This window comes from Haliotis cracherodii, unplaced genomic scaffold, assembly GCF_022045235.1.
Source record: "Haliotis cracherodii isolate W230 unplaced genomic scaffold, xgHalCrac1.p SCAF_8, whole genome shotgun sequence".
Lineage (NCBI taxonomy): Eukaryota > Metazoa > Mollusca > Gastropoda > Lepetellida > Haliotidae > Haliotis > Haliotis cracherodii.
In genome coordinates this window covers 41,336,890-41,363,790 of record NW_027266341.1, presented here as the reverse complement: position 1 = coordinate 41,363,790, position 26,901 = coordinate 41,336,890, and the positions used below count along the sequence as shown (strand labels likewise).

The following is a 26,901-nucleotide window of genomic DNA, read 5'->3' as shown; positions in this document are numbered from 1 at the left end:
GTACACAGGCTTTGTCTATGGTTGAATTTAGAACTAGAGTTAGAAGGGCTGGTGAGTCTTACCTGGATTTTGCTGTTGAACTTCGACATTTGATTAGGATAGTATTTCCCAAGATGGATGAAACTGCTAGAGAGGAGCTTTGTATGAGTGAATTTGTTGGGAAGATAGAGAGGAAGGACTTGAGATTGAAATTAAGGCATCAAAGATTTGATAGTCTAGAGCATTGTGGCTTTTGTGATGGAATGGGAGGCTATTGAGCTAGCAGATAGTCAAGGAAGGAAGGTGATACAGGGTTCAGTAACTGCAGTGAAAGGGGAAAGGCAAGGAGAGCTTGTGGCAGAGAAGGGGGAAATAGCTGCTTTAAAGTCAGAGATAGCTCGCTTGAAAACTCAGCTGTCAGAAATCAAGACTCGTCAATCTAAGATGGCTTCGAGTAGATGTGAATATTGTGGGATAAGTGGTCATAGACATTGGACATGCCATAGGAGAAAAAGAGAACAGGAAGGATGCAGGAGGTGTTTTCAAAAAGGGCATTTGTCATGGGAGTGTCAAGTGGTTAACCAGTCAAATGGGTCTGGAGGTAATTCGAGTAGTGATCAGACGAACAGGAACCCAAATGTGTGAGAGCTGATAACACGACCCAGTTGTCGGCTCAGGATAATACTCTTTTTTGGTCTTTTGGCCGTTTATATTGTCCTGCGTATCAGGTTTATGGGAGGATTAATGGTACTTTGTTTCCAATGGTGGTAGATTGTGGTGGGGGTATCAGTTTAACCCGGAAAGATCTGTGGGAAAAACTTAGTCCTCGACCGGTATTAAAGCCTGTTGATGCACATTTGACTGGTTTGGAAGATGAAACACTTCAGCATGTAGGTCTGATTGAAACTACCGTTAGTCTAGGAAAGAACAAGCTGTACGTCCCTATGATAGTGGTGGAGAACTTGCTGCATGAAATATTTTTGGGAGCTGAAATGATCTCTACGCATAAAGTGTGTATTGATGAGAAGTATCATAAGTTGAGATTAGCTTCCGGTAGTGTCCCTTTACATCACATAGGAAGTCTGTTACGTTTGGAGTAGTGGTACCAGAAACTGTAACTGTTCGGGCTAAACATGAAATGATTTTCCCGTCTCAGTTGGATGGAGACTATGAGGGGGATGGTTATGTTGAAGGACAACCCGGTTTAGAAAAATCCTCGCCTATTATTGTTGCCAGGGTAGCTGTAACAGCAGGGAGCGGTACTATTTCAGTTCGAGTGGCAAATACGACTGAGACAGATGTAGTTATTCATAAAGGTACTACTATTGGGATATTTTCACAGTTGGTTAGTCCCATGAAGTAAGAAGTTAGCAAACAACCAGTTCATAGTTATGACAAATGCAAAGTCGGAGATATTTCAGGAGAATAGCGTCAGAAGCTAGATACACTGTTGGCTGCTTATTCCGATATATTCTCGACAGGCTCAAATGATTTAGGAAGGACAAGCGGAGTATATCATGAGATCAATACAGGGAATCATCGACCTGTAAAGCAAGCACCGAGAAGATTAACATATCATAGACAGGCAGAAAGTAGAAAAATTCTTGAGCAGATGGAGAAGGATGGAATTATTCGTCCGTCAGACTCTCCTTGGGCTTCGCCAATTGTTTTAGTAACTAAGCCAGACTTATCTCTGAGATTTTGTGTGGACATGAGATGCCTTAATGACGGTTAAAGACGCGTAACAGCTTCCTAGAATCGATGATACTCTAGATCATTTGGCCGGTTCCCAATGGTACTCGTCGTTGGACTTAGCATCTGGCTATTGGCAAGTGGAGGTAGATCCTAAGGATAGGGCAAAGACTGCTTTTACTACAATGGGAGGACTGTATGACTTCATTCCGTTTGGGTTGTGTAATGCGCCTGGAACATTTCAAAGGTTGATAAATTGTGTTTTGGCAGGGTTACAATGGCAGACCTGTTTGGTCTATATTGATGATATCATTGTATATTCACAAAATTTTGAGACTCATTTGGAACATCTCCAACAAGTTTTTGATAGACTCAGAGAAAGTGGTCTGAAGGTCAAGCCTTCTAAGTGTAGTCTTTGCGTTCAAGAGGTAGTCTACCTGGGACACACAGTCTCAAAGGCCGGAATTTCAGCTAATCCAGACAAAGCAGCCACTGTTAAGGAATGGCCGGTACCAAAGAATGTAAGTGAGTTTCGGAGTTTTGTTGGGTTGGCCTCTTATTATCGGAAGTTCATTAAAGATTTCTCCACAGTTGCAAGGCCACTAACCCGGCTTATGGAGAAAAACGTAGCGTTCAGATGGGATGAAAGTTGTCAAGAGGCTTTTCAAGCATTGAAGTCAGCCCTAGTTACCTCAACCATTCTTGCTGTAGTTGAGGGGATTAAGTACTACAAACACTATTTGTCTTGAAAGAAATTTACTGTAAGGACGGACCATGGATCTCTTAGTTGGCAGATGAAAGCTAAGGAACCAGAAGGGCAAGTGGCGCGATGGATAGAAACTTTATCTAGCTATGAGTTTGAGATCAAACATAGACCAGGCAGATCTCATAGGAATGCTGATGCTTTGTCTCGGAAACCTTGGTCGCAATGCTGCAGAATAGGTATTCAGGCTGTTGACGTAGTACCATCTTTTGCTCAGGATCAAATGGATTGTCCAGAATTTGGACCCATCTACAAGGCCGTAAAAGAGAAAGTGTTGTTGTCACTTCAGGGTCCAATGACTCGATTTATGCAAGAGTTTGTTCAACAGTGGGATTCCTTGCTCATCGTCAATGGAGTATTAGTTCGAACCTATGACACAGGAGGGTATAAGGTTGTTGTCCCACTGGTGAAAATCAATGAGATCCTGTCCGGAATTCATGATTTAGCTGCAGGTGGTGGACATCTAGGAATCAGGAAGTCAATGTCAAAGGTGAAAGCTAAGTACTTTTGGCCTGGCTGGAGGAAATCAGTAGAAATTTGGTGTAAAACATGTCCTGAATGTGTAAAGAGAAAATCACCGATACCTACACAGAGAGCTAAGCTGCATGGGTTGATTCCAGGTTTTCCATTTCAACGGATAGCTAGTGACGTTACAGGTCCATTTCCAATAACTGCTCGACGGAATAGATATATCCTAGTCGTTCAAGATTATTACACCAAGTGGGTCGAGGCTTATGCAATTCAGGATCAAGAAGCAAAGACAGTAGCTCAGAAACTTGTGGATGAGTTCATTTGCAGGTTTGGTGTTTTTTTCTCACTACACACCGATCATGGTAGAAACTTTGAGGCAAAGATTTTCCAAGAGATGTGTAGGGAATTAGGAATAGAGAAGACTAGGACTTCCCCCTATCATCCGATGAGCGATGGGTTAGTCGAACGTTTTAACAGAACACTTGGGAGTATGTTGAGCCAATATGTGGAAGATTCGCAAGCCGATTGGGATATACACCTGCCAAAGTTGATGATGGCCTTTTGATGTGGCGAGCAGGAATCAACTGGATTTTCTCCGAATTTTTTAGTTTTCAGGCGGGAAATAAGTTTGCCAGTTGAATTGGTGGCTGGGGTTCCATGTCAAGGGGAGAGCGACATTCCCACTTTTGTGAAGAATGCCCAGCGATCCTTCACAGAATCCTTCTCGTTAGTCAACTCGAAACTGCAGGAAGGCCATTATAAGCAGAAACTTCATTATGACAAAAGGAGTACCAATAGGGACTTGAAAGTCGGCGATCAAGTGTGGCTGTTTAACAACAGGACTAAGAAGGGAAGATGTAGGAAATTAGTTCGACCTTGGGTAGGTCCATGCACCATTATAAAGCAGATAAACCCAGTAGTGTTCAGAGTCTCCCGAACTTGCAACGGTCATCAGGAAAGAAAAGTGGCTCATATGAATCGCTTGAAAAAGATTGAACATGTGAGAGAGGTCAACAATCCACAGAGAACACCTCAGGTGCTAAGCACGACACCGGTTGCTTCTGACTCCTCCATGATTGAGGGAGAGATATGATATTTATTTCGGCCACGGACCGGATCAAATTCTGCGCAGGGAATTGTTGAGAGGGATTTGGAGGGTGTCCGACTGGGTGCGGATCCTACATCCTTGGTGTCTGCGGGTGGTTCGAATATTTCAGGCAATGACAGTCCTTGTTTTGGGGGAGATGGTGTGAACACAGTTTCTGGCCCTTTTGGTTTGTCTGGGGATAATGTTCGAGACGCAACTAAAGAGGTCTGTTTTTCGGGATTCGATGTTAGATACTACAGGGGCAGGTGAAAGGTCTTGGAATTTTGATACAAATGCTGTAACTTCACAGGTTTCAGTTACTGTCCCTGCAGTAGAGGATCGAGGAGTGGTTACTAGGGAAGGGCGTAGGGTTGTTCCAAATCCACGATACAAGGATTTTACCACTGAGGTTTATTGTGTGAGAGGGAGATGAAAGTTAGGTATCCGCGGTACCAGTGTGAGAGTGGATGTTTGAAAGTATTCATTCATTTTTTTTTTTAAACCTGTGGTCAGATTTCCATGTTGATTGTATAAAAAATAAAAAATGTGGTCGAGTACAAATCTGTTAACTTACCCTGGTTTTACTCTCGTGTTATGTTCAGTACATCTGTAAATTGGTGCCTCTTTTTCGTTCTCGTAAGAGGGGGAAGGAGATTAATATAGTTTGTAAAAGATAGGACAGATTTGTCAAAAATACATCACACAGATAAAGATATGACGGTTTATATCCCGACTTAAAAACTTCTATAAACTCATTTTCCATTAAAATATTTTCAAAAATTCAAGTGTGGTATATTTTTCCTACATGCTCACTCCAACCTGTTTTCTCATGGCCATAGGTAATTTTCTTCTTCTTTGTTCTAAGAAGGGGGGATTTACAATTTTTGCTTGTTTTAGTTGTTGTTTTTTTATCTATCACAGAAAGTGTCATTATAGATAATAAATTCTGTTTGTTAATGTTGAATGTATGTTTATTTCTATGTACTTGTATGTGGGTGTTAATGGTATTCCAGAATGTTTGCTCAGATTTACATATGATATTATGTAAAGGAATATGTATATGGAAAGGTGATAAGTTTAGGTGCCATATGTCATTATACAATGTGTATGGGGGTTTGCGATTGCTACTTTGCAGAGATAGAGCAGTTGTACTGATCTGAACAGATGTTCATGTGAGATTACCAGTGAGTGTAACAGATTCACTGAAGGTCTTGGGTCATTTTGAGATATTTGACCATAATAGATACCGGAGTATGACCTGGTTTGATATGTGTTATATTTATAGTAGACTTATGTATATACATGTTGACATAATTTGGTGTGACAGCGAGTGTAATGAGTTATATTTAGATAAGTTTTCTTATCACCATGCAGATTGGTACCTGATCAATTGAGCATGTTATCCAGTAACGGCCATTGAGAAGGCAGGTTAGCGTGGCTGGAAGGTTACTGGAGAGGGGACATTATGTCGCCCTTAGGGTGTGTTGGTGGGTTAAGGTAATATATTTAGTCATGGCTCACTTGTAGACATGTTATTGAAATGTTGTAGGATGTAAATTGTCGCATTATTATTTTGTAACACTCGCTATCATCTCGAGTAGCTGTCGGGGAAATACTTGACCTATCATTCTATTTAACACGTGCTAGGTTAGATAGACCTTTTCAACGCGCCATTCCTATATTATTGAGTCAGAGCAGTGTTTGTTATATCATAGCTTGTTTTTGTATGAGAATGTTATTTCAATAAACTATATGTAAATCTGCTCCGATGTTGTACTTTAGTTCCCTGAGTCAAGCTGCTTTGAGCAATGGATTCGGACAGCCCGTAATTAGGGTTTAATTCAAGAACCTATTTCTATTTATGTACGAGCGTTGAGGTCGTTCAGGACTCGCGCAACGTTACATTGACTTCGTCGGCAGGATATTACATTTGGTAAACTTTATATCACATGGTCCATCCATTGTTCAAGTGGCTGGACTCTAGGTATTTATTATATTATTAGGGTTTTAGGTTATCTTAGTTTTTGTTAAGATTAGTATTTGCTAGGCTTTAGGTTTTTGTGTGAGCAGATATCTTTGTTGGGTTGAACATGCCACCAAGTATTATTACCAGTAACCTTCCAGATTGGTGAGTATTTAGGAATTAGCACACACCTTTTTTTTTTTTATACAAGGCACCCTGATACACTTGACATGTTTTGATTTATTTTGGCCTTAAGTATTTACATTAATTTCTTGATCTGTGTGTACTTAGTGTGCATGCAGGTGTTTTTGGATGGGTTTCTAAATTCATTCATGGGAATTATAGTAGGTATTTTCATAGAGTGATAGGTGTTAGGTTGATTGATTTTTAAGATGGGAATGGAAGACGGCACCTTGTTAGGTTCTGTTCTACAAAAATTAGTGAGGCTATTCGAAAGGCAGATTTAGAGAAAATGTTAGCAGATAGTGAGGAGGTTTTACAGGGGAAATTGCTAGTGGACAGAGGCAGAGGGTGGGCAAATAGTATATCTACACCCACACCAGGAGTAGTTCGTCCTAGTTTGAAGGATGTTATGATGGGGACTCCTATTGTATCCAATACCTATCCAGTTATGGGTAAAAAGATGTGTACCACATTTTCTCCTAATTTGGTTACCAGTACAGATCCTTCGGTAGTTAGTACTGCCTGTCCGACATTAACTTCTCCTAGTTTAGGTGCTCATGTGGCTCCATCAGGCTTTAATACTGTACCTTAGACTTCTCAGGTATTTGGTGCTGGGGACAGCAGGATTCTGATTCGGGAAAGAGACATTCAAAGGAGACAAGCCTGGGGAATGGAGTGATTGGATACAGACATTTGAGATGTATTGTGAGTTGAATGGTTGGTCACCACGGGAGAAAGCACATTTTCTTGTTGTTCAGATGAGAGGGAAGGCTAGAAGAATCTACTTTGATCTTTCTCAAGAGGTTTGGATGGATTATGACAGACTCAAGATAATTTTAGGCCAGAAGTTTAGACCTGGGGGTACACAGGCTTTGTCTATGGTTGAATTTAGAACTAGAGTTAGAAGGGCTGGTGAGTCTTATCTGGATTTTGCTGTTGAACTTCGACATTTGATTAGGATAGTATTTCCCAAGATGGATGAAACTGCTAGAGAGGAGCTTTGTATGAGTGAATTTGTTGGGAAGATAGAGAGGAAGGACTTGAGATTGAAATTAAGGCATCAAAGATTTGATAGTCTAGAGCATTGTGGCTTTTGTGATGGAATGGGAGGCTATTGAGCTAGCAGATAGTCAAGGAAGGAAGGTGATACAGGGTTCAGTAACTGCAGTGAAAGGGGAAAGGCAAGGAGAGCTTGTGGCAGAGAAGGGGGAAATAGCTGCTTTAAAGTCAGAGATAGCTCGCTTGAAAACTCAGCTGTCAGAAATCAAGACTCGTCAATCTAAGATGGCTTCGAGTAGATGTGAATATTGTGGGATAAGTGGTCATAGACATTGGACATGCCATAGGAGAAAAAGAGAACAGGAAGGATGCAGGAGGTGTTTTCAAAAAGGGCATTTGTCATGGGAGTGTCAAGTGGTTAACCAGTCAAATGGGTCTGGAGGTAATTCGAGTAGTGATCAGACGAACAGGAACCCAAATGTGTGAGAGCTGATAACACGACCCAGTTGTCGGCTCAGGATAATACTCTTTTTTGGTCTTTTGGCCGTTTATATTGTCCTGCGTATCAGGTTTATGGGAGGATTAATGGTACTTTGTTTCCAATGGTGGTAGATTGTGGTGGGGGTATCAGTTTAACCCGGAAAGATCTGTGGGAAAAACTTAGTCCTCGACCGGTATTAAAGCCTGTTGATGCACATTTGACTGGTTTGGAAGATGAAACACTTCAGCATGTAGGTCTGATTGAAACTACCGTTAGTCTAGGAAAGAACAAGCTGTACGTCCCTATGATAGTGGTGGAGAACTTGCTGCATGAAATATTTTTGGGAGCTGAAATGATCTCTACGCATAAAGTGTGTATTGATGAGAAGTATCATAAGTTGAGATTAGCTTCCGGTAGTGTCCCTTTACATCACATAGGAAGTCTGTTACGTTTGGAGTAGTGGTACCAGAAACTGTAACTGTTCGGGCTAAACATGAAATGATTTTCCCGTCTCAGTTGGATGGAGACTATGAGGGGGATGGTTATGTTGAAGGACAACCCGGTTTAGAAAAATCCTCGCCTATTATTGTTGCCAGGGTAGCTGTAACAGCAGGGAGCGGTACTATTTCAGTTCGAGTGGCAAATACGACTGAGACAGATGTAGTTATTCATAAAGGTACTACTATTGGGATATTTTCACAGTTGGTTAGTCCCATGAAGTAAGAAGTTAGCAAACAACCAGTTCATAGTTATGACAAATGCAAAGTCGGAGATATTTCAGGAGAATAGCGTCAGAAGCTAGATACACTGTTGGCTGCTTATTCCGATATATTCTCGACAGGCTCAAATGATTTAGGAAGGACAAGCGGAGTATATCATGAGATCAATACAGGGAATCATCGACCTGTAAAGCAAGCACCGAGAAGATTAACATATCATAGACAGGCAGAAAGTAGAAAAATTCTTGAGCAGATGGAGAAGGATGGAATTATTCGTCCGTCAGACTCTCCTTGGGCTTCGCCAATTGTTTTAGTAACTAAGCCAGACTTATCTCTGAGATTTTGTGTGGACATGAGATGCCTTAATGACGGTTAAAGACGCGTAACAGCTTCCTAGAATCGATGATACTCTAGATCATTTGGCCGGTTCCCAATGGTACTCGTCGTTGGACTTAGCATCTGGCTATTGGCAAGTGGAGGTAGATCCTAAGGATAGGGCAAAGACTGCTTTTACTACAATGGGAGGACTGTATGACTTCATTCCGTTTGGGTTGTGTAATGCGCCTGGAACATTTCAAAGGTTGATAAATTGTGTTTTGGCAGGGTTACAATGGCAGACCTGTTTGGTCTATATTGATGATATCATTGTATATTCACAAAATTTTGAGACTCATTTGGAACATCTCCAACAAGTTTTTGATAGACTCAGAGAAAGTGGTCTGAAGGTCAAGCCTTCTAAGTGTAGTCTTTGCGTTCAAGAGGTAGTCTACCTGGGACACACAGTCTCAAAGGCCGGAATTTCAGCTAATCCAGACAAAGCAGCCACTGTTAAGGAATGGCCGGTACCAAAGAATGTAAGTGAGTTTCGGAGTTTTGTTGGGTTGGCCTCTTATTATCGGAAGTTCATTAAAGATTTCTCCACAGTTGCAAGGCCACTAACCCGGCTTATGGAGAAAAACGTAGCGTTCAGATGGGATGAAAGTTGTCAAGAGGCTTTTCAAGCATTGAAGTCAGCCCTAGTTACCTCAACCATTCTTGCTGTAGTTGAGGGGATTAAGTACTACAAACACTATTTGTCTTGAAAGAAATTTACTGTAAGGACGGACCATGGATCTCTTAGTTGGCAGATGAAAGCTAAGGAACCAGAAGGGCAAGTGGCGCGATGGATAGAAACTTTATCTAGCTATGAGTTTGAGATCAAACATAGACCAGGCAGATCTCATAGGAATGCTGATGCTTTGTCTCGGAAACCTTGGTCGCAATGCTGCAGAATAGGTATTCAGGCTGTTGACGTAGTACCATCTTTTGCTCAGGATCAAATGGATTGTCCAGAATTTGGACCCATCTACAAGGCCGTAAAAGAGAAAGTGTTGTTGTCACTTCAGGGTCCAATGACTCGATTTATGCAAGAGTTTGTTCAACAGTGGGATTCCTTGCTCATCGTCAATGGAGTATTAGTTCGAACCTATGACACAGGAGGGTATAAGGTTGTTGTCCCACTGGTGAAAATCAATGAGATCCTGTCCGGAATTCATGATTTAGCTGCAGGTGGTGGACATCTAGGAATCAGGAAGTCAATGTCAAAGGTGAAAGCTAAGTACTTTTGGCCTGGCTGGAGGAAATCAGTAGAAATTTGGTGTAAAACATGTCCTGAATGTGTAAAGAGAAAATCACCGATACCTACACAGAGAGCTAAGCTGCATGGGTTGATTCCAGGTTTTCCATTTCAACGGATAGCTAGTGACGTTACAGGTCCATTTCCAATAACTGCTCGACGGAATAGATATATCCTAGTCGTTCAAGATTATTACACCAAGTGGGTCGAGGCTTATGCAATTCAGGATCAAGAAGCAAAGACAGTAGCTCAGAAACTTGTGGATGAGTTCATTTGCAGGTTTGGTGTTTTTTTCTCACTACACACCGATCATGGTAGAAACTTTGAGGCAAAGATTTTCCAAGAGATGTGTAGGGAATTAGGAATAGAGAAGACTAGGACTTCCCCCTATCATCCGATGAGCGATGGGTTAGTCGAACGTTTTAACAGAACACTTGGGAGTATGTTGAGCCAATATGTGGAAGATTCGCAAGCCGATTGGGATATACACCTGCCAAAGTTGATGATGGCCTTTTGATGTGGCGAGCAGGAATCAACTGGATTTTCTCCGAATTTTTTAGTTTTCAGGCGGGAAATAAGTTTGCCAGTTGAATTGGTGGCTGGGGTTCCATGTCAAGGGGAGAGCGACATTCCCACTTTTGTGAAGAATGCCCAGCGATCCTTCACAGAATCCTTCTCGTTAGTCAACTCGAAACTGCAGGAAGGCCATTATAAGCAGAAACTTCATTATGACAAAAGGAGTACCAATAGGGACTTGAAAGTCGGCGATCAAGTGTGGCTGTTTAACAACAGGACTAAGAAGGGAAGATGTAGGAAATTAGTTCGACCTTGGGTAGGTCCATGCACCATTATAAAGCAGATAAACCCAGTAGTGTTCAGAGTCTCCCGAACTTGCAACGGTCATCAGGAAAGAAAAGTGGCTCATATGAATCGCTTGAAAAAGATTGAACATGTGAGAGAGGTCAACAATCCACAGAGAACACCTCAGGTGCTAAGCACGACACCGGTTGCTTCTGACTCCTCCATGATTGAGGGAGAGATATGATATTTATTTCGGCCACGGACCGGATCAAATTCTGCGCAGGGAATTGTTGAGAGGGATTTGGAGGGTGTCCGACTGGGTGCGGATCCTACATCCTTGGTGTCTGCGGGTGGTTCGAATATTTCAGGCAATGACAGTCCTTGTTTTGGGGGAGATGGTGTGAACACAGTTTCTGGCCCTTTTGGTTTGTCTGGGGATAATGTTCGAGACGCAACTAAAGAGGTCTGTTTTTCGGGATTCGATGTTAGATACTACAGGGGCAGGTGAAAGGTCTTGGAATTTTGATACAAATGCTGTAACTTCACAGGTTTCAGTTACTGTCCCTGCAGTAGAGGATCGAGGAGTGGTTACTAGGGAAGGGCGTAGGGTTGTTCCAAATCCACGATACAAGGATTTTACCACTGAGGTTTATTGTGTGAGAGGGAGATGAAAGTTAGGTATCCGCGGTACCAGTGTGAGAGTGGATGTTTGAAAGTATTCATTCATTTTTTTTTTTAAACCTGTGGTCAGATTTCCATGTTGATTGTATAAAAAATAAAAAATGTGGTCGAGTACAAATCTGTTAACTTACCCTGGTTTTACTCTCGTGTTATGTTCAGTACATCTGTAAGTTGGTGCCTCTTTTTCGTTCTCGTAAGAGGGGGAAGGAGATTAATATAGTTTGTAAAAGATAGGACAGATTTGTCAAAAATACATCACACAGATAAAGATATGACGGTTTATATCCCGACTTAAAAACTTCTATAAACTCATTTTCCATTAAAATATTTTCAAAAATTCAAGTGTGGTATATTTTTCCTACATGCTCACTCCAACCTGTTTTCTCATGGCCATAGGTAATTTTCTTCTTCTTTGTTCTAAGAAGGGGGGATTTACAATTTTTGCTTGTTTTAGTTGTTTTTTTTTTATCTATCACAGAAAGTGTCATTATAGATAATAAATTCTGTTTGTTAATGTTGAATGTATGTTTATTTCTATGTACTTGTATGTGGGTGTTAATGGTATTCCAGAATGTTTGCTCAGATTTACATATGATATTATGTAAAGGAATATGTATATGGAAAGGTGATAAGTTTAGGTGCCATATGTCATTATACAATGTGTATGGGGGTTTGCGATTGCTACTTTGCAGAGATAGAGCAGTTGTACTGATCTGAACAGATGTTCATGTGAGATTACCAGTGAGTGTAACAGATTCACTGAAGGTCTTGGGTCATTTTGAGATATTTGACCATAATAGATACCGGAGTATGACCTGGTTTGATATGTGTTATATTTATAGTAGACTTATGTATATACATGTTGACATAATTTGGTGTGACAGCGAGTGTAATGAGTTATATTTAGATAAGTTTTCTTATCACCATGCAGATTGGTACCTGATCAATTGAGCATGTTATCCAGTAACGGCCATTGAGAAGGCAGGTTAGCGTGGCTGGAAGGTTACTGGAGAGGGGACATTATGTCGCCCTTAGGGTGTGTTGGTGGGTTAAGGTAATATATTTAGTCATGGCTCACTTGTAGACATGTTATTGAAATGTTGTAGGATGTAAATTGTCGCATTATTATTTTGTAACACTCGCTATCATCTCGAGTAGCTGTCGGGGAAATACTTGACCTATCATTCTATTTAACACGTGCTGGGTTAGATAGACCTTTTCAACGCGCCATTCCTATATTATTGAGTCAGAGCAGTGTTTGTTATATCATAGCTTGTTTTTGTATGAGAATGTTATTTCAATAAACTATATGTAAATCTGCTCCGATGTTGTACTTTAGTTCCCTGAGTCAAGCTGCTTTGAGCAATGACTGGGGAATCCCCAGCAATACCTTCATAGGAATCCAACAAAAGAGTATTTGGGTGCTTCAACATTGGAAAAAGTATTCGTTAATCACATTTGAGTTTTTTAAAGTTTTCCCAGGTTTGATTGAAACTTGTGACATATAACAAGGTTGGTTGGTTTGTTTGTTTAACGCCTCACTCAGCAATATTCCAGCTATGTGATGGTGGTCTGTAAATAATCGAGTCTGGACCAGACAATCCAGTGATTAATATCATGAGCATCGACCCACGCAATTGGGATCGATGACATGCATCAACCAAGTCAGCGAGCCTGACCACCCGTCCCGTTAGTCGCCTTTTACGACAAGCATGGGTTGCTGAAGATCTATTCTACCCCGGATCTTCACGGGTCGACATATAAATAGGACAGGGAAGTGTCTTACACATGTGTGACCATGCAGAAGGGTTGTGACATCCAGCATATTCCAACATTTGAGGTGAAATGTCTTCCTCCACTTTAGGTCTCAGACCTCTCAGACAAAAAGGTCAGAAAACGAGTGACATGGCTAATAATCAACTGGTAGAGAACCATCAGAGTCAAACATGCCACTAAGTGCAGAATCTGATTCCAACAAGCCAGTAAGAATGTAACCCTTGGATGACCTTCATTCATCATATCACTGTCGCCATGAGGATCTCCTTATGGCTTTTTATCCAACAGGTGCCAACTTGCAAGCAAGTATTTCTCCCAAGTATGAAAGTGCTGACTGGTGTCTTGCTTGCAGCAGTGGCTAACAGGATCCTCACGAGGTGGCTGACTGGCTGTCAAAAGCCCACCGACCGGGCTGGTGACGTTTTTCAGATACCAGTCGTTTCATGTGGGAACGCATTAGTTCCAAGTCCCAAGTCCCTAGCAGTAGGGGACTCCCGAAGCTGTTTCCTTTTAGAAATGCTGTCCATGCAGTATCCATGGGGATCCTGTATAATCGTTGGCTGACGTCAGCAAAGGAGTGGGAAGTAACAGTTCCTGAAGATTCCTGTCCGGGCTAATGTGGAACATCTATGCGGAACATGAAGACTGCTGTAAGTTGAGAGCAAGAGAGATTGTCACTGAGTGTACTGATGGGGATAGGCTCGAAACGACCACAGTCTGGCTCTTGTGACTCTTGTTTCAAGATCCTATCATAGACGTGTGGCCTCTTGGCCAGGGATGCTTCTGAGTATGTGCTTTCTTTAAGGACTCGACCTTGGCAAACAAGGCTTTGTGTCTACTGTCGGACATCTTCGCCATGTTCTGCTTCTGTTTCATGAACTGTTCAAAGATGCTCATGGACAATGGGAGCGTCAGGTCTGGTAGAGTTGTGGCGTTTATTGGTAAGGCCATTTTCTTCACCGCTTACTTATGTCATGCTTTTTGCGAGGCCTCCATCATATTGTTGAAGTTTGACTGCGACAATGAGGAGCACTGCTCATACCTTTTATCTTCCCCTCATGCCAGTTCCCTGCATCTCCAACAGTCATGAACTCACAACACGTCTACCTGTCTACTTACATCAATATTCTTTAGCAATACAAACAAGAATTTTTTTATAGATAATTACTTATAAATTTAAAAGCAACAAAAACTGAAGATATTACTCAGCCTATTAAATATGTGCTAGATTTTTAGATGTTCTCTCTAGCACAAAGGAAAGAAGGGAGGTTATCTTGCCTTGCACAAGCAGAATGTTTCTGAGAAGCAAGATGCTATTACTGGCACAACTAGTGACAGTGAAGAGAACTTATTTTGAAAATCAGTTCTCGCAAAAATTATTTGCCAAAGATGTAATAGAGGTTTGTATCAGCAGAATTATATGTGTTGCAGAGTTATTACTCTTCTGTTGGGAGTGGATACTTTTTGGCATTGAACTTTTGATGTCAAAGAAAAATTCAGATTGATTCATGGCAGTTGTATTAAGACTGAAAAAGGAAGGAGAAAAAGATTCACTGGAATTAGAAAAGGATGTAAAATCTTTTCTCAAGAGCTATACATACCCATGATATTGGTCAATGGCCTGTCTAACCTGTTCTTGATACTTATTCAGGTCAACAGCATTTGGGCTGACCAATCGTATCTCCTGTCTGCTGCGGTTTGAAACATGAGCCAAAGGAATTATCTGAAAATGAATAAAAACATTTTCTGACAAATGGTCAAGCTTCTTCCTGAGCTAACATCTCCTGTTCTAACCAAAACATTGTCACTGTCATAAAATTTAATGCAAGGGTAGATAAAAGTAACTTGACTGAATTTGAACCAGGTACATGACATGAGAACCTAGATACACAAGTCAACACCAGGTTGCCCTGATCTCTATCAATTTATCAAAATTGAAACATATGAACTAGTCTGAATAAATAAAATCTCAAATCTCTGATGACTGTGTCATGATTTTTAATGCAGTTAGTTCTTACTAGCTGCTTACTTGTTACAGTACTTTTGTGGCAATATCATCAATGGGAACTGCATCAATTGGATTATCATTGGTTGGATAATCTAAAGATCATGACATGACATGGTGATCAACTTCAGCGATAGATGAAGCTATAGTACAGTATATAGATACAGTACATAATCCATAATCCACAGTTTGATGACGTCAAACATGTAAAATTACACATAACACAGGGATAAGTATTGTAGTATGGTAAATAAATCTTATAGGTATTGAGTATGTTCAAAGTTTGATGTTGTTTGGGCAATGAAGGGTTGGTCAAGGCACAAATTTGAATTAACCATAATGACCAAACCTGTGCAAGGCATTCACAATGGAGAAGGAGACAGTTTGTCACGGCTGAACTTGCAGTATGAATGGCAGCTGCATCCAAACTTACTCAAACTCATGAATCACATCAGGGGGCCTCACCACGTGGACAGGTCACTTCACACACATGTACATCAGTAGGTTCTTAGACCCGTTAACATCAGGCATAAATTGGTTAGCGCAACAGGAAGGGTGAGCTAAACAATTTTGTGAGACCACCATTCAGGATGATTCCACAGATCCTGGACACACTTGAGACCCACGGAGGTCACCCTAGACTAGTAGCACTGCTGTGGAAAAGTCAGCAATGGTTCAGAAAGGTGACAAATATGCGTGTGTTTCAACCATTCAAACTTTCAAATTCACAACAAAACTTCCCTGTGAGGAATGCAATGCCATGCAGAACCATGCAAGAACTTCCGATGGAAATTGTTTGCCTCGAGAATTTATGGCCACAGAGACTCTTGTTGGAGGGCTTTGTCAGTTCAGTGCAGAGCAGAGTTACCCCTCTGTCTGGCCAATAGTACATTAGAGTCATACAAGAGGCTGACAAATTGAATGTATATTGTAAGAAAATTGGTGCCCCATTCTCTCACGTTCCATCAACTACTTTCAGGGAATTTCTCTGTGTTATTACAGATAAATCACAATGGCCTGCATAACAGATAAAGTCTGCCATAGCAGCATCAAAGTGTCTCTGTGAGACAATGAGGAAAGCTGACTTTGCCACTGATAATGACATCTGATATTTAAGTGATGAAATCTGGAACGTTGGTTGTGAGACCTAAATCTAACTAAATACATGAGCATAATTTTAAATGTTATACATGACATGGCCTGAAAATGAGTACCTGACGGCAAAGGTGAAATGACGGACTTGTTGTTCAGGTACATATCAAGGAGGATGGATCGCTTGACCTTGATTTCAGTGATACAAACAATGACAGTGACAGGTTGGGGTTTCCAGTGACAATACAACCAACGTTGGTTGAGGCTGTGGTCCCTGTTATTTGTTCTTGCCAAATGTGAATTTTGGACTTTATTCCTGTTATATGTGTAGCAGCGCGTGGAGTCAGATGACATCCTAACCTTGTCAGCTTGCCGACAGGGTTAACCTCTTTGGTCATGTGGACAAGGCATCTGACCTCTGATTAGAAGGTCCGGGGTTTGAAAGTGGTTTTGAAGGACATGAATACCTGTGCAGGATATGGCACTTTATCTTCCTTAATTAATAAATGTTGGAATTGTGTAACTATAGTTTACCTAAACACATCTAACCAAGCAGTACGACCCAGTAATGTTGGAGGAAAAGGCACTATTACATGTCCAAAATTGACGACCCCACTGAGATCATTCTAGCCTGGAAGATGAAGTCTTCCCTGGTAAGTCATGTCGTGAAAAGATTTCAGCTATTCAAGTTGTGAGAACCAGTGCAGAGTGTGGTAGGACCGACTACCACATAAGTGACCATCTGCAGCATCTCAAGATCTTGATTATCTGGTGGAAAAAGATTTCTCTATGAAACTGGAATCTGGAGCCGATAAAGATGACATCTTATAATCGGTTGAGTGCAGACTTGGTTGGTGGGCCAGGAATCTGAGATGAGACAACAGTTGTCCGTGGAAAAAAGGGGGGTTCCAATGATCCTTGGACTCGACCCGATCTTGTGACAGGAAGTCATTGATATCCATGAAGACTCACTAGTAGTGAGATAACTGATGATCTATGCTGTAAAGAAAAAGAAAGGTTCTGAACGGAAAAAGAAGGAATTCGTAATGGTAGCCATTAACTGAAAATTGGAAATATTTCCTGGATCCAGGGTGAATAGGCACATAGGCTGGTCATCCAATCTCAAATGCTAAGTGAAGTGCGAAGTTAGAGTACTGACTCAATCTGGAATATTGGTGGGTGTAAAAGATAATCCTTGTTGCAAACTTCTAGTTTCAAGGAAGACTGAAGAAAAGAAGCCTTGGTCGTAATTTGTATCCTCCTGTTCCCACATGGTACACTTGTCCAATAGCTTCTAAATGGCCAAAGTGACTGCTGCTGGTTTGGGACCTTCCAGAAAGGATCGATGGCCAATGAGATTGGTTTTTCATGGAAACGAGGCTTGTTTCCTTCCACAACCACTTGTAGAATCGAGCAGTTTGAAGTGATGTGCTTCTAATCATAGTGCCTAGTATCCAACTGTCAGCTGTAGAGTGGTGCTTGGAAGGGCGTAGTTTAAAAGAAATAGACGAGAGGATGACATAGTTGAGCTTTTGTTAATTATTAGACTGGAAATGCTTCTACGATAAGGTTAGGTTTCAACATCCTTTGAAATGATTCTGAGTTTCCAGCACATTTGAGTTCCTGTGGAATTGCATTGAGAATGCCCCATCATCCGATAGTAATTTTGATTTGTGTGTGGTTTGTCTTCAGACTGCAGGCTTTATGATGGTATGTAAGGATCAATCAGGTCTCTAAGGTGTCTTGGCTCACTCTCTCAAATAGCCCTGTAAGTGAGGAGTTTTAAACTTAAACTGCTGTAGAATTAGTAGCCAGTGCAGTTGAATGTTAGCTGCTCTTGAGATGCTTGTTGCTCTGATGGCATGGTCTTGCTGAAGATGACACAAAGATTCTTCTCTCTGTCATATCGTGTGATGCTGAAATGTCCATCACTACGTGGCATACCAAGTTCTTCCAACAATTCCACGAAAGGAATTACCTGCTTCATAATACCATAAGAAGATAAACCTACTGTGAATCAACTGTTTAGTGTGACTACATCAAATTTCAAACACAGTATTTTATCTCCATTCTACCATAATGACAACAGCACTTTGAAAACTGTGCTATCTTGCAACTTGTAACAACACAGGGTACAAAAGTCCGCTATCTTAGAGCTTTTCGAAAGGGGTCACAGGTAGTAATATATGTGTCAAATATTACTAAAGTTCTACAATTTAAGATTAAAGATATCACGGCAATTTGACTCCAGCCCGTGAATGGAGAGGCAAATGACTCCATGCTGGACTCACAACACACCACCCAACTAATACTTACGGGAGTAACAATTAACCAACTTACTGAAGATGACTTCCTAGAATAGTTGAATTACTATGTAAGAACAAACTAGAAAACATTGAAAACTAGCTATTCTACAGTGTGAAAACACTACCAAAGTGCTGGAAAAAAAGGAAAGTTGATCCTTCCTTCTAGCATGCACATACTACGTAAATGCATATTTCAAAATGCTTTAATAAAGATTAGTCGTTGGTAAGCACTACTAAATCAGTTATCTCCCCTTAGGACTCTCACCACACCAACTCTAACCAGGAGAAACCGTATCTGCAGAGATGTACACTGAATTTCAATTGCATGGGGTTCCAGAAGGGTGAGTACCTACATGTACCTGAGCAAGATGCATGGTTCTGTAATGGACCTCTGCATGACAATGATGCATTTGAACATTGCAAACTTATTCTTATGTAAATGGCTTTGATAAAGTTGTGACTATCACCTATATTCTGGAAGTTAATTTAAGGTACCGACGTTTACTACAATATCTGAAAAACTATTGGACCTACTCCAGTCAAAGTTGGTATGAGATTATTAAACAGTCATTCATAACTGGATATTACATTCAAAGACAATCGGTGCATGAATAAAAAATCTGTCTATTTAGCTATCACTATATTTCATCAACAACCAGACCTGTTCATCACGGGTGGAACGAGCATTCATTGTAACAGCCATCTGCATAATGCTACCCCTGCGTCACAGGGCCATATGACACAGTTGAACCAATCAACTCCTTATCAGTCAGATTATAAGTCTTATACTTATTACTTATAAAACTAATTATTAATGGAAAATCATATATGGGAGGCCCTGCCAGGGTTTTGTCAAAGATATCAAAGTGTATCATGAATATTATGCAACACTGGTTTTTGTTTATATTCTTAGATCACATAACATCATTGTGCACTCAGATCCCTGCATTTTGTTTGATATAAATGTTTTGCTCCATGCCATGCTTTATGATCCAGGATGTTATAACCCTTCCAGGTTCTCACCAATCAATGTGGGCAAGTATAGCATATACTGTTTGCCTTCAAGTCACTATATTGCAAAAGTTCTTAAAAGACTTCTGTTGAAATGTTTTTTTAAGACTGTATGTTTTTATGGATGGTGGTCTGTAAATAATCGAGTCTGGACCAGAAAATTCAGTGATTGATGTCATGAGCATCCATCCACACAATTAGGATACGATGACATGTATTAACCAAGTCAGCGAACTTGACCATCCAGTTCAGTTCGTAGCCTCTTACGACCAGCATAGGTTGCTGAAGGCATATTCTAACCCGGATCTTCATGTAGTGGAGCGGCTAAGCAGAGAAAATGTGCATTTAATGATAAAAGCATGAAACTTTGCACATTTATACACTGATGCCAAGGGAACATTTTCAGATATGGAGGCACTCAAAATAATTTCATTTTGCACATGCACAGTAGATAAAGAAAAATTTTCCTTTCATGGTTACTGTTTTAGCTTTGTAACTACCAAAATGCACTAAACTGACGGTTTTATAAAACAAAATACTGATCCACATAATGGTTAAATGTGTTGAAAATACAAAAGTCATTTTTACGAAAACTGGCCCTCGCACCAACAAAGTCCTTTGTATTTAAGTGAGAACTGTTTGCACTTGCACTGGTTGTTACACTGAATGATGTCGATTTTGGAGTCCAGCCAAGCAAGTCAGGTGATATTTTGAATTTATTGCAATGAGGTCACCACCCTCAATTTTGGACAATGACTCAGTCTCTTGCAGGTGGCCATAAGAGTCAGATTTTCTACAAAATATACAGGTGTTCTTGTCAAGAGACTGTTGTTTCTTGGCTTAGGACTTCTCTCAGGAGTTCCAGCTCTCTCCCTCTTTCGTGCTCTTTGCAGTTTGTTCACAATGAATTTTGTGTGCCAAGATTTATGCCACTGTGCTTGATGCCTGATGAACTGGCAATTTATTCAGCTCCCTGAAAGCATTCACATTGGCCAGGAAGGATTTGTATGGCTCAGATCTGTCTTCAGCTCCCGGTGCATTTAAAGGGCATCAGAGTACTTCAGTGGTAGGCTGTTGGCATATGATATACAATGCCCAATCCATTATGTGGACGAATGAAATTTGTATGACGGCCTATTACAACAGTACAAGTTGCTAAACAGACATATAACAGTATAAATTGCTAAACAGACATACCGTATTCGACTTAACAAGCTCTTATAAGCGCCCAAGGCGATATTTGCTAATATATTGGCTAGTGAACAATCCCAATTGTACACAAGACTCATTTATTCGCGTATAATACGCACTCGTGTGTTATATGCACCCTCAATTATGGGCAATTAAATTCTGGAAAAATATATCTGTCGTACATAAACATTTCAGGCTGTCAGCATAAACCACGAAACTTATCTTTCAGCTCTGTTTTTTTTTTCACCAAAATAATATTCTAATAAGACCTGCCTATTTCTAATTTTGAGACCGCCCTGGGCGCTTATTACGTCAAATACGGTATCTAACACATATTGATTGATTATTGGCACAAATAGTCATCAAGTGACATTCTAAAAAATAGCTTTATTGAATTCCTTGCCCCAGAAAATGTATATTTTGACCCCAATATTGACTTTCTAAGTGGTTTGGTTGAAACCTATGGTAATGGAGAGCATGTGGAAAAAAATTGATGCTTTTATCTGGCATGTCACTATCATCTTGCTGAGCTACCTGACTATCTGGACGTCCCTCAACTTCCAAAAGGAAGAGTCAATGAAGGAGACAGAAAAACTTATACTGTCAGATAGATGTATTACCATTGCAGGTCCACTGGAACTATTATTCATGAATGTCTATTAAGAAAGAATATTATACAGATGAATAAGATATCTGCTTGTTGGTTGCCAAAATTTCTAAATTCTGATCTTAAGGAAAAATGAACTAACATTGCCACAGAAAATTTAGAGCTATTTGAGGAGGATTTCGTCAATTTCAAAAGAGATTAGTAACGGGTGATGAAACATAGGGGTACCACTATGATCCCGAGTCAAAACATCAAACCATAGAATGGCACTATTCCACTTTTCCGGCAACAAAGAAATTCAAGTCTTCAAGATCCGTGAAGAAAGTTATGGCCACTGTATTCTCGGATGCAAAGGGTGAGATCCTTGTTTATTACTTAGAAAGTCAAAAGACGAAAAGCGGCGAAGAATGCTGACTGCTGGAGTTCAACTCCTTCATGACAGTGCCTCTTGTCAATGTGCGACAATGTGGATTCCAATAGCTTCCTCACCCTCCATTCTTGCCAGACCTAAACTGAAAGAACACCTAAGTGGAAAGCGCTATGACGACAATGATGGCCTCAAAGCAGCCATGAATGGGTTTCTCAGGGTGGCTTCAGAAAACTTCTTCTTGGCTGGAATTGAAAAGCTTCACTATCAATATGTTGAAAAGCTGGAGAGTATGTTGAAAATTAAAATTAAAAACTCTTTCGCAATTGTTGGTTTTGTTTGTTAGGTTTAGAGCTTTTTGACCAACCCTCATACCAGGATGTTGAATACATTGAATAATTTGATTGGGTTGAGACATTTGGTGAGAGGTTGTCAACAACACAAATACAGTGGCATCGGCAATGTTATTCCAATTTCACTAATGACACAAACATCAACTGACTGGACAAGAGTGCTCTGAGAGCACAACATCCCCCGCATGAATTTTTTTAACGAGGTTATATTTTCTTTGTATTTTATGAAATAACAACAGTAGATGGCACTGCATTGGAAACAAATTGTGCAGAACATTTAGTTGGGAGTAATCCAGTCTGAATGCTAATGCCATAAGGATGTTGCTCACCCATAAAAGCCTTATACAAGGAAACTAACTATAGTTAGATATTGTGACATTTTCACAACAGAGACTAAATGACATTGTTTTATAATGGTTGTTACCTGAGGCAAGGTTGTTACCTGAGGCAAAGTTGTACCTGTATCAGTTGACAAAAATGAGTATCATAAACCAGGGTAGTAACTCTGTTAAAATAAATCGAATTTATAACGACTGCGATATGTGTATCAATAACACATATGGTGTGTAGAGCGGATTGTGTTTAGAGCGTCAGGGATATTCCCTGAAAAATGCTGACATCACAAAAACAGTACCCTCTCTCACAGTTGTGCAAATCGAGCTTCATAAACCAAGGGCAGTAATTCTCTCAACATGAAAAGAAATGAAACGTGACTGTGATATGGATATATTAAACATGTGCACATTTTAACTGTAGGAGCAGTTGATTTCACAAGCTTAGTACCCTCTCTGACAAATTAGGCAAATGAAGCTCTGTCAAACAGGGGCAGTAACTCTGTCAAAATTTGTCGAAATGAAAAGGGACTGCGATATGCAATCATGAACATGTCGACATCTTGTGTGTAGAGTGTCAGGGATGTTCTCTAAAAGCTGGAGGAGGAGTTGATTTCACATGCTTAGTACCTCTCTCACAATTAGGCAAATGAAGCTCCGTAAAACAGGGGCAGTAACTCTGTCAAAATTTGTCGAAATGAAACGGGACTGCGATATGGGTATCATCAACATGTCGACATCTTGTGTGTAGAGTGTCAGGGATATTCTCTGGAAACTGTAGGAGGAGTTGATTTCACAAGCTTAGTACCCTCTCTCACAATTAGGCAAATGAAGCTCTGTCAAACAGGGGCAGTAACTCTGTCAAAATTAGTCGAAATTAAACGGGACTGCAATATGCGTATCATCAACATGTTGATACTTTGGGTGTAGAGTTTCAGGGATATTCTCTGGAAACTGTAGGAGTTGATTTCACAAGCTTAGTACCCTCTGTGGGACGGACAGACAGACGGACAGACTGCGTCGCAACATTATCCCCCTTCGGCCATTCTGGCCAGGCGGGGGATAAAAAGCTGTGTGATGACAATTTTCCTTGACAAGACCAGTTTTCTTACTTTGATTTGGAGATATCTGAAGGCAAATCTACTTAAGCTGACAGATTGCAATACATGGAACTGCCAGGTATCCATTCTCCTGAGATTCACAAGGGATGCAGGAGATGGAAACCAGACACTCTACATATCTTCTTTTGTAATTGTCAAGTTGATGGTGTATAGTCTTCTTTGCAGATGGAACTTCTAGAAATTGTTGCATCTGAGATTTATCAACAGAATTGGAAAAGTTGTTAGAAGATCGGATGGTATCACCCATAAGAATCTGCCCACGGTAGGTGGAGGCTGACACACAATGAATGAGGAGCTTTATTATGGGATACATTCACAATGTTTGCCTGATTACAAGAAGAATCAGAAACTGGCAATATAAGCCATTAAGACATCACCTGGACTCAAAAAGACAATGAAGATGTACTGAAACTGAAGTCACAGTTTGAGGGATTCTGACATAACAATCATGAACCAGTAAGTCTCGCAACTGGGGTCGCCACATCTGAAGACATTAAAGCTGATCTGCAAAATGTAAAGGCCAATGGACAGCATTTCCTGAGAAAATTTGTAACTGAACAGTTCATCAACAAGTCAAACAGTTTGAAAGACATCATTCCTTGAAGAAAATCTAAGACCTTTGGTTCCTTGGACATAATTTAATTGCCAACTGAAAAGGTGACATCATTAAGCCAATCATGATATCTTTTGTAGAATCATTGTTGCAATAGAGTCTGACTGTGATGTAGATGTAGACAGTCTACTGGGACAAGAACTGTCTGTTGGGAACTTGAGACCTACAGAAAAGGCAGAACTAGAATCTATCATAGTAAACAGTTCTTCAACTCCAGAACCACCCTCATTTCCTATGTCATCATGCAATATAATTGAAGTCTATAAATTGAAATAGGGATCGAAGCCTGCTATAAGCAAAGACGTTAGGTGATTTAACATCTTCCCGAGGCAAGAGAGTTAACTGACTATAAAAGTCCAGTTTCCACCCTTGCCGAACTAGGCTGCAATTATGGAGTTACATTTTGGCTGGACTAATGAGTCTATGCATAGTCCAATCAAAAATGCGTAACAAACAAGACATCTGGTTCAAAACAACATGGATTTCAACATGCAGATTTTGGTTGACTGCAGGATTTGAAAAGCATGTGTACCGCCAACTGAGCATCGACAGATATTTTACAAATTCAAGGTGCTCACGTGATTTGATGCACTTTACAGGTTAAGACCCGTTTTATTACAACATAGATCTTAATTATCGAGCAATCTCATTAAAATGAGACCTTAGTTCTCGCTACCGCTAAATAAAGATCTGAGGACATCCCAATACGGGTAACGTCAGCCGACCTTGCGCGCAAACTTTGACCGACCAGTAGAATGACCAATCAGAAGGCAGCTTTCTCATACTTTACGGCACTAATTTCAAATTGGCAACTACGCTTCGAAACATATTTTGAAAAATTCTCAATTACAAATTTGAAACCTAAACAAAAAAAACATTCTGGAATGGCTGATAGATGGTGTAGATTGTATAGATTCAGTCGTTACACCTGTAACTATCGTTCGGAAACCCCGTGTTAAAGTTTTCGAGGTTGTATGATTAGAAATCACATCCTGACTGTCATTTTCTTGATCTGGTAAGCGATGCTCTCATTGGTTGGATGAAAGGTCAATCTGACACAACCCCTAACGGGATGTCTTCAGATTTTTGTTTAGCGGTAGTGAAAACTAAGGTCTGATTTTAATGAGATTGAATTATCTAGAAGATCGTCTTGACTGGGCACCCCCATTTTGTTTGAATCAAATGCAAGTAATATGAGAGATGGAATCTGATTGGTCAATAGGAGGAACATAGAAGGGACATAACTCGTAACACCCAGTGATGGCACTACGATCAAGCCTGGAAATTCCAGCCTAGTTCGGCAAGGGTGGAAACTTGACTTCTATAGACAGTTAACACCCTTGCCTCAGGAAGATGGTGATTTAGCTGATGTCATCATTCAAGTTGTCATCTCAAACCTAACCACTTGTTGCTCTAGAGTGGATGTGGTCTTGGTAAGTCCTACACTAAAAGTGGAACAAGAGTCGTACTGGAGGTCAGAGACCAATAAACAGATTGACTGTCAGTCAAGACATCAAACTACAAGACAGACAGACGCAATTCATTGGATTGAATGAGAACATGGCCAGTTTAGCAAGTTAGAAGTTTCAAACAATCTCATGTTAAGCTTGGACAAGGGAGGGAAATGGTCCTGAGTGGTGGATCTTATTGATCAGTGTTTCTCATCAACTCGCCAAGATGTTGCAAGTATGGCATCCAACCATGAAGAAACTGACATTGGCATCAATCTTCATGTCATTTATTCTCAAACCTCATAATATCAATGCACTGTTGAGTTGAATAGACACTGATTTCATAAAACTACTGATTGCCTTCTACCAAATAAGCCTTGATGAAGACTGAAACATCTAAGGATCCCATGTTCAAGTGAATTTCATCAAGGGCCCTTCAGATATTTGTTGCAGCCTAATGGCGTTTAATGCCCTTACAGGATGTGACACAAGCCAGTTTTCAAGAATTTCAAGGAAATGTTAAGAGAAGAATCCAAAACTAATCATACATTTTAGCAGTGAACAGAACCCCACAACAGAGGAACGAGCGTGTGCAGAAGCTTGTGTTTGACAACTGTATGAACCTGGAACACATCTCACTTCCATTCACAGCCAATGTTGATTATACTCACAGAAAATGAAGAAACAAAATGACAAATGACCACCAACGGAAGATGCCCTTTGTTTTCACCTAAAATAAGCTAACTATCAATCACTTGTCTGGAAACATTTCCATCCACCCAGAACAGTATTGCCATCACCCACTGACCGTGGATGGACAACTGAGATGGAAGTCTTTTGCCTCTGTTCACAGCCAAAACTGCTGTTCCCGCAGCCGGTGTTATAACTTATAACTTGTGAATCAGGATGTCGCTGTCAGACAAGACAGTGCAAATGCACCAGATATGCACTAGACTGTAATGATGCTTGCAAATGTGCATCAGAAGAATACTGTCTCAACCCTAACAATGCTGATAGCAGTGAAAGTGATGTGGAATACACTTCTGTCACTGACTTTCCTACAAAATTCCTATTACTGGCCAACCCAGAGATCATAGAAATATGCACATTTGATGAAGTATAATTGCCTAAATTGTGAAAAAAAATGTTCTTAGAATATCTAGGTAAGTTTCTGTGAGCAAATGATTCTCTCAAAAATGTGTATAATATAACTTTATTACATTTGATTTGAAAAACGATCTG

General features: G+C 40.4%; 1 protein-coding gene across 1 annotated transcript in view; it reads right to left on the bottom strand.

Moving 5' to 3' along the window:
• Positions 1–26,901, bottom strand: part of LOC139449468 (von Willebrand factor A domain-containing protein 3B-like) — a 521,695-nt gene that overhangs the window by 293,550 nt on the left and 201,244 nt on the right. The window contains exon 19 of the mRNA XM_071230886.1: positions 14,812–14,933. Coding sequence (XP_071086987.1) covers positions 14,812–14,933 — 122 coding nt within the window. The remainder of the gene's footprint in view (positions 1–14,811; positions 14,934–26,901) is intronic.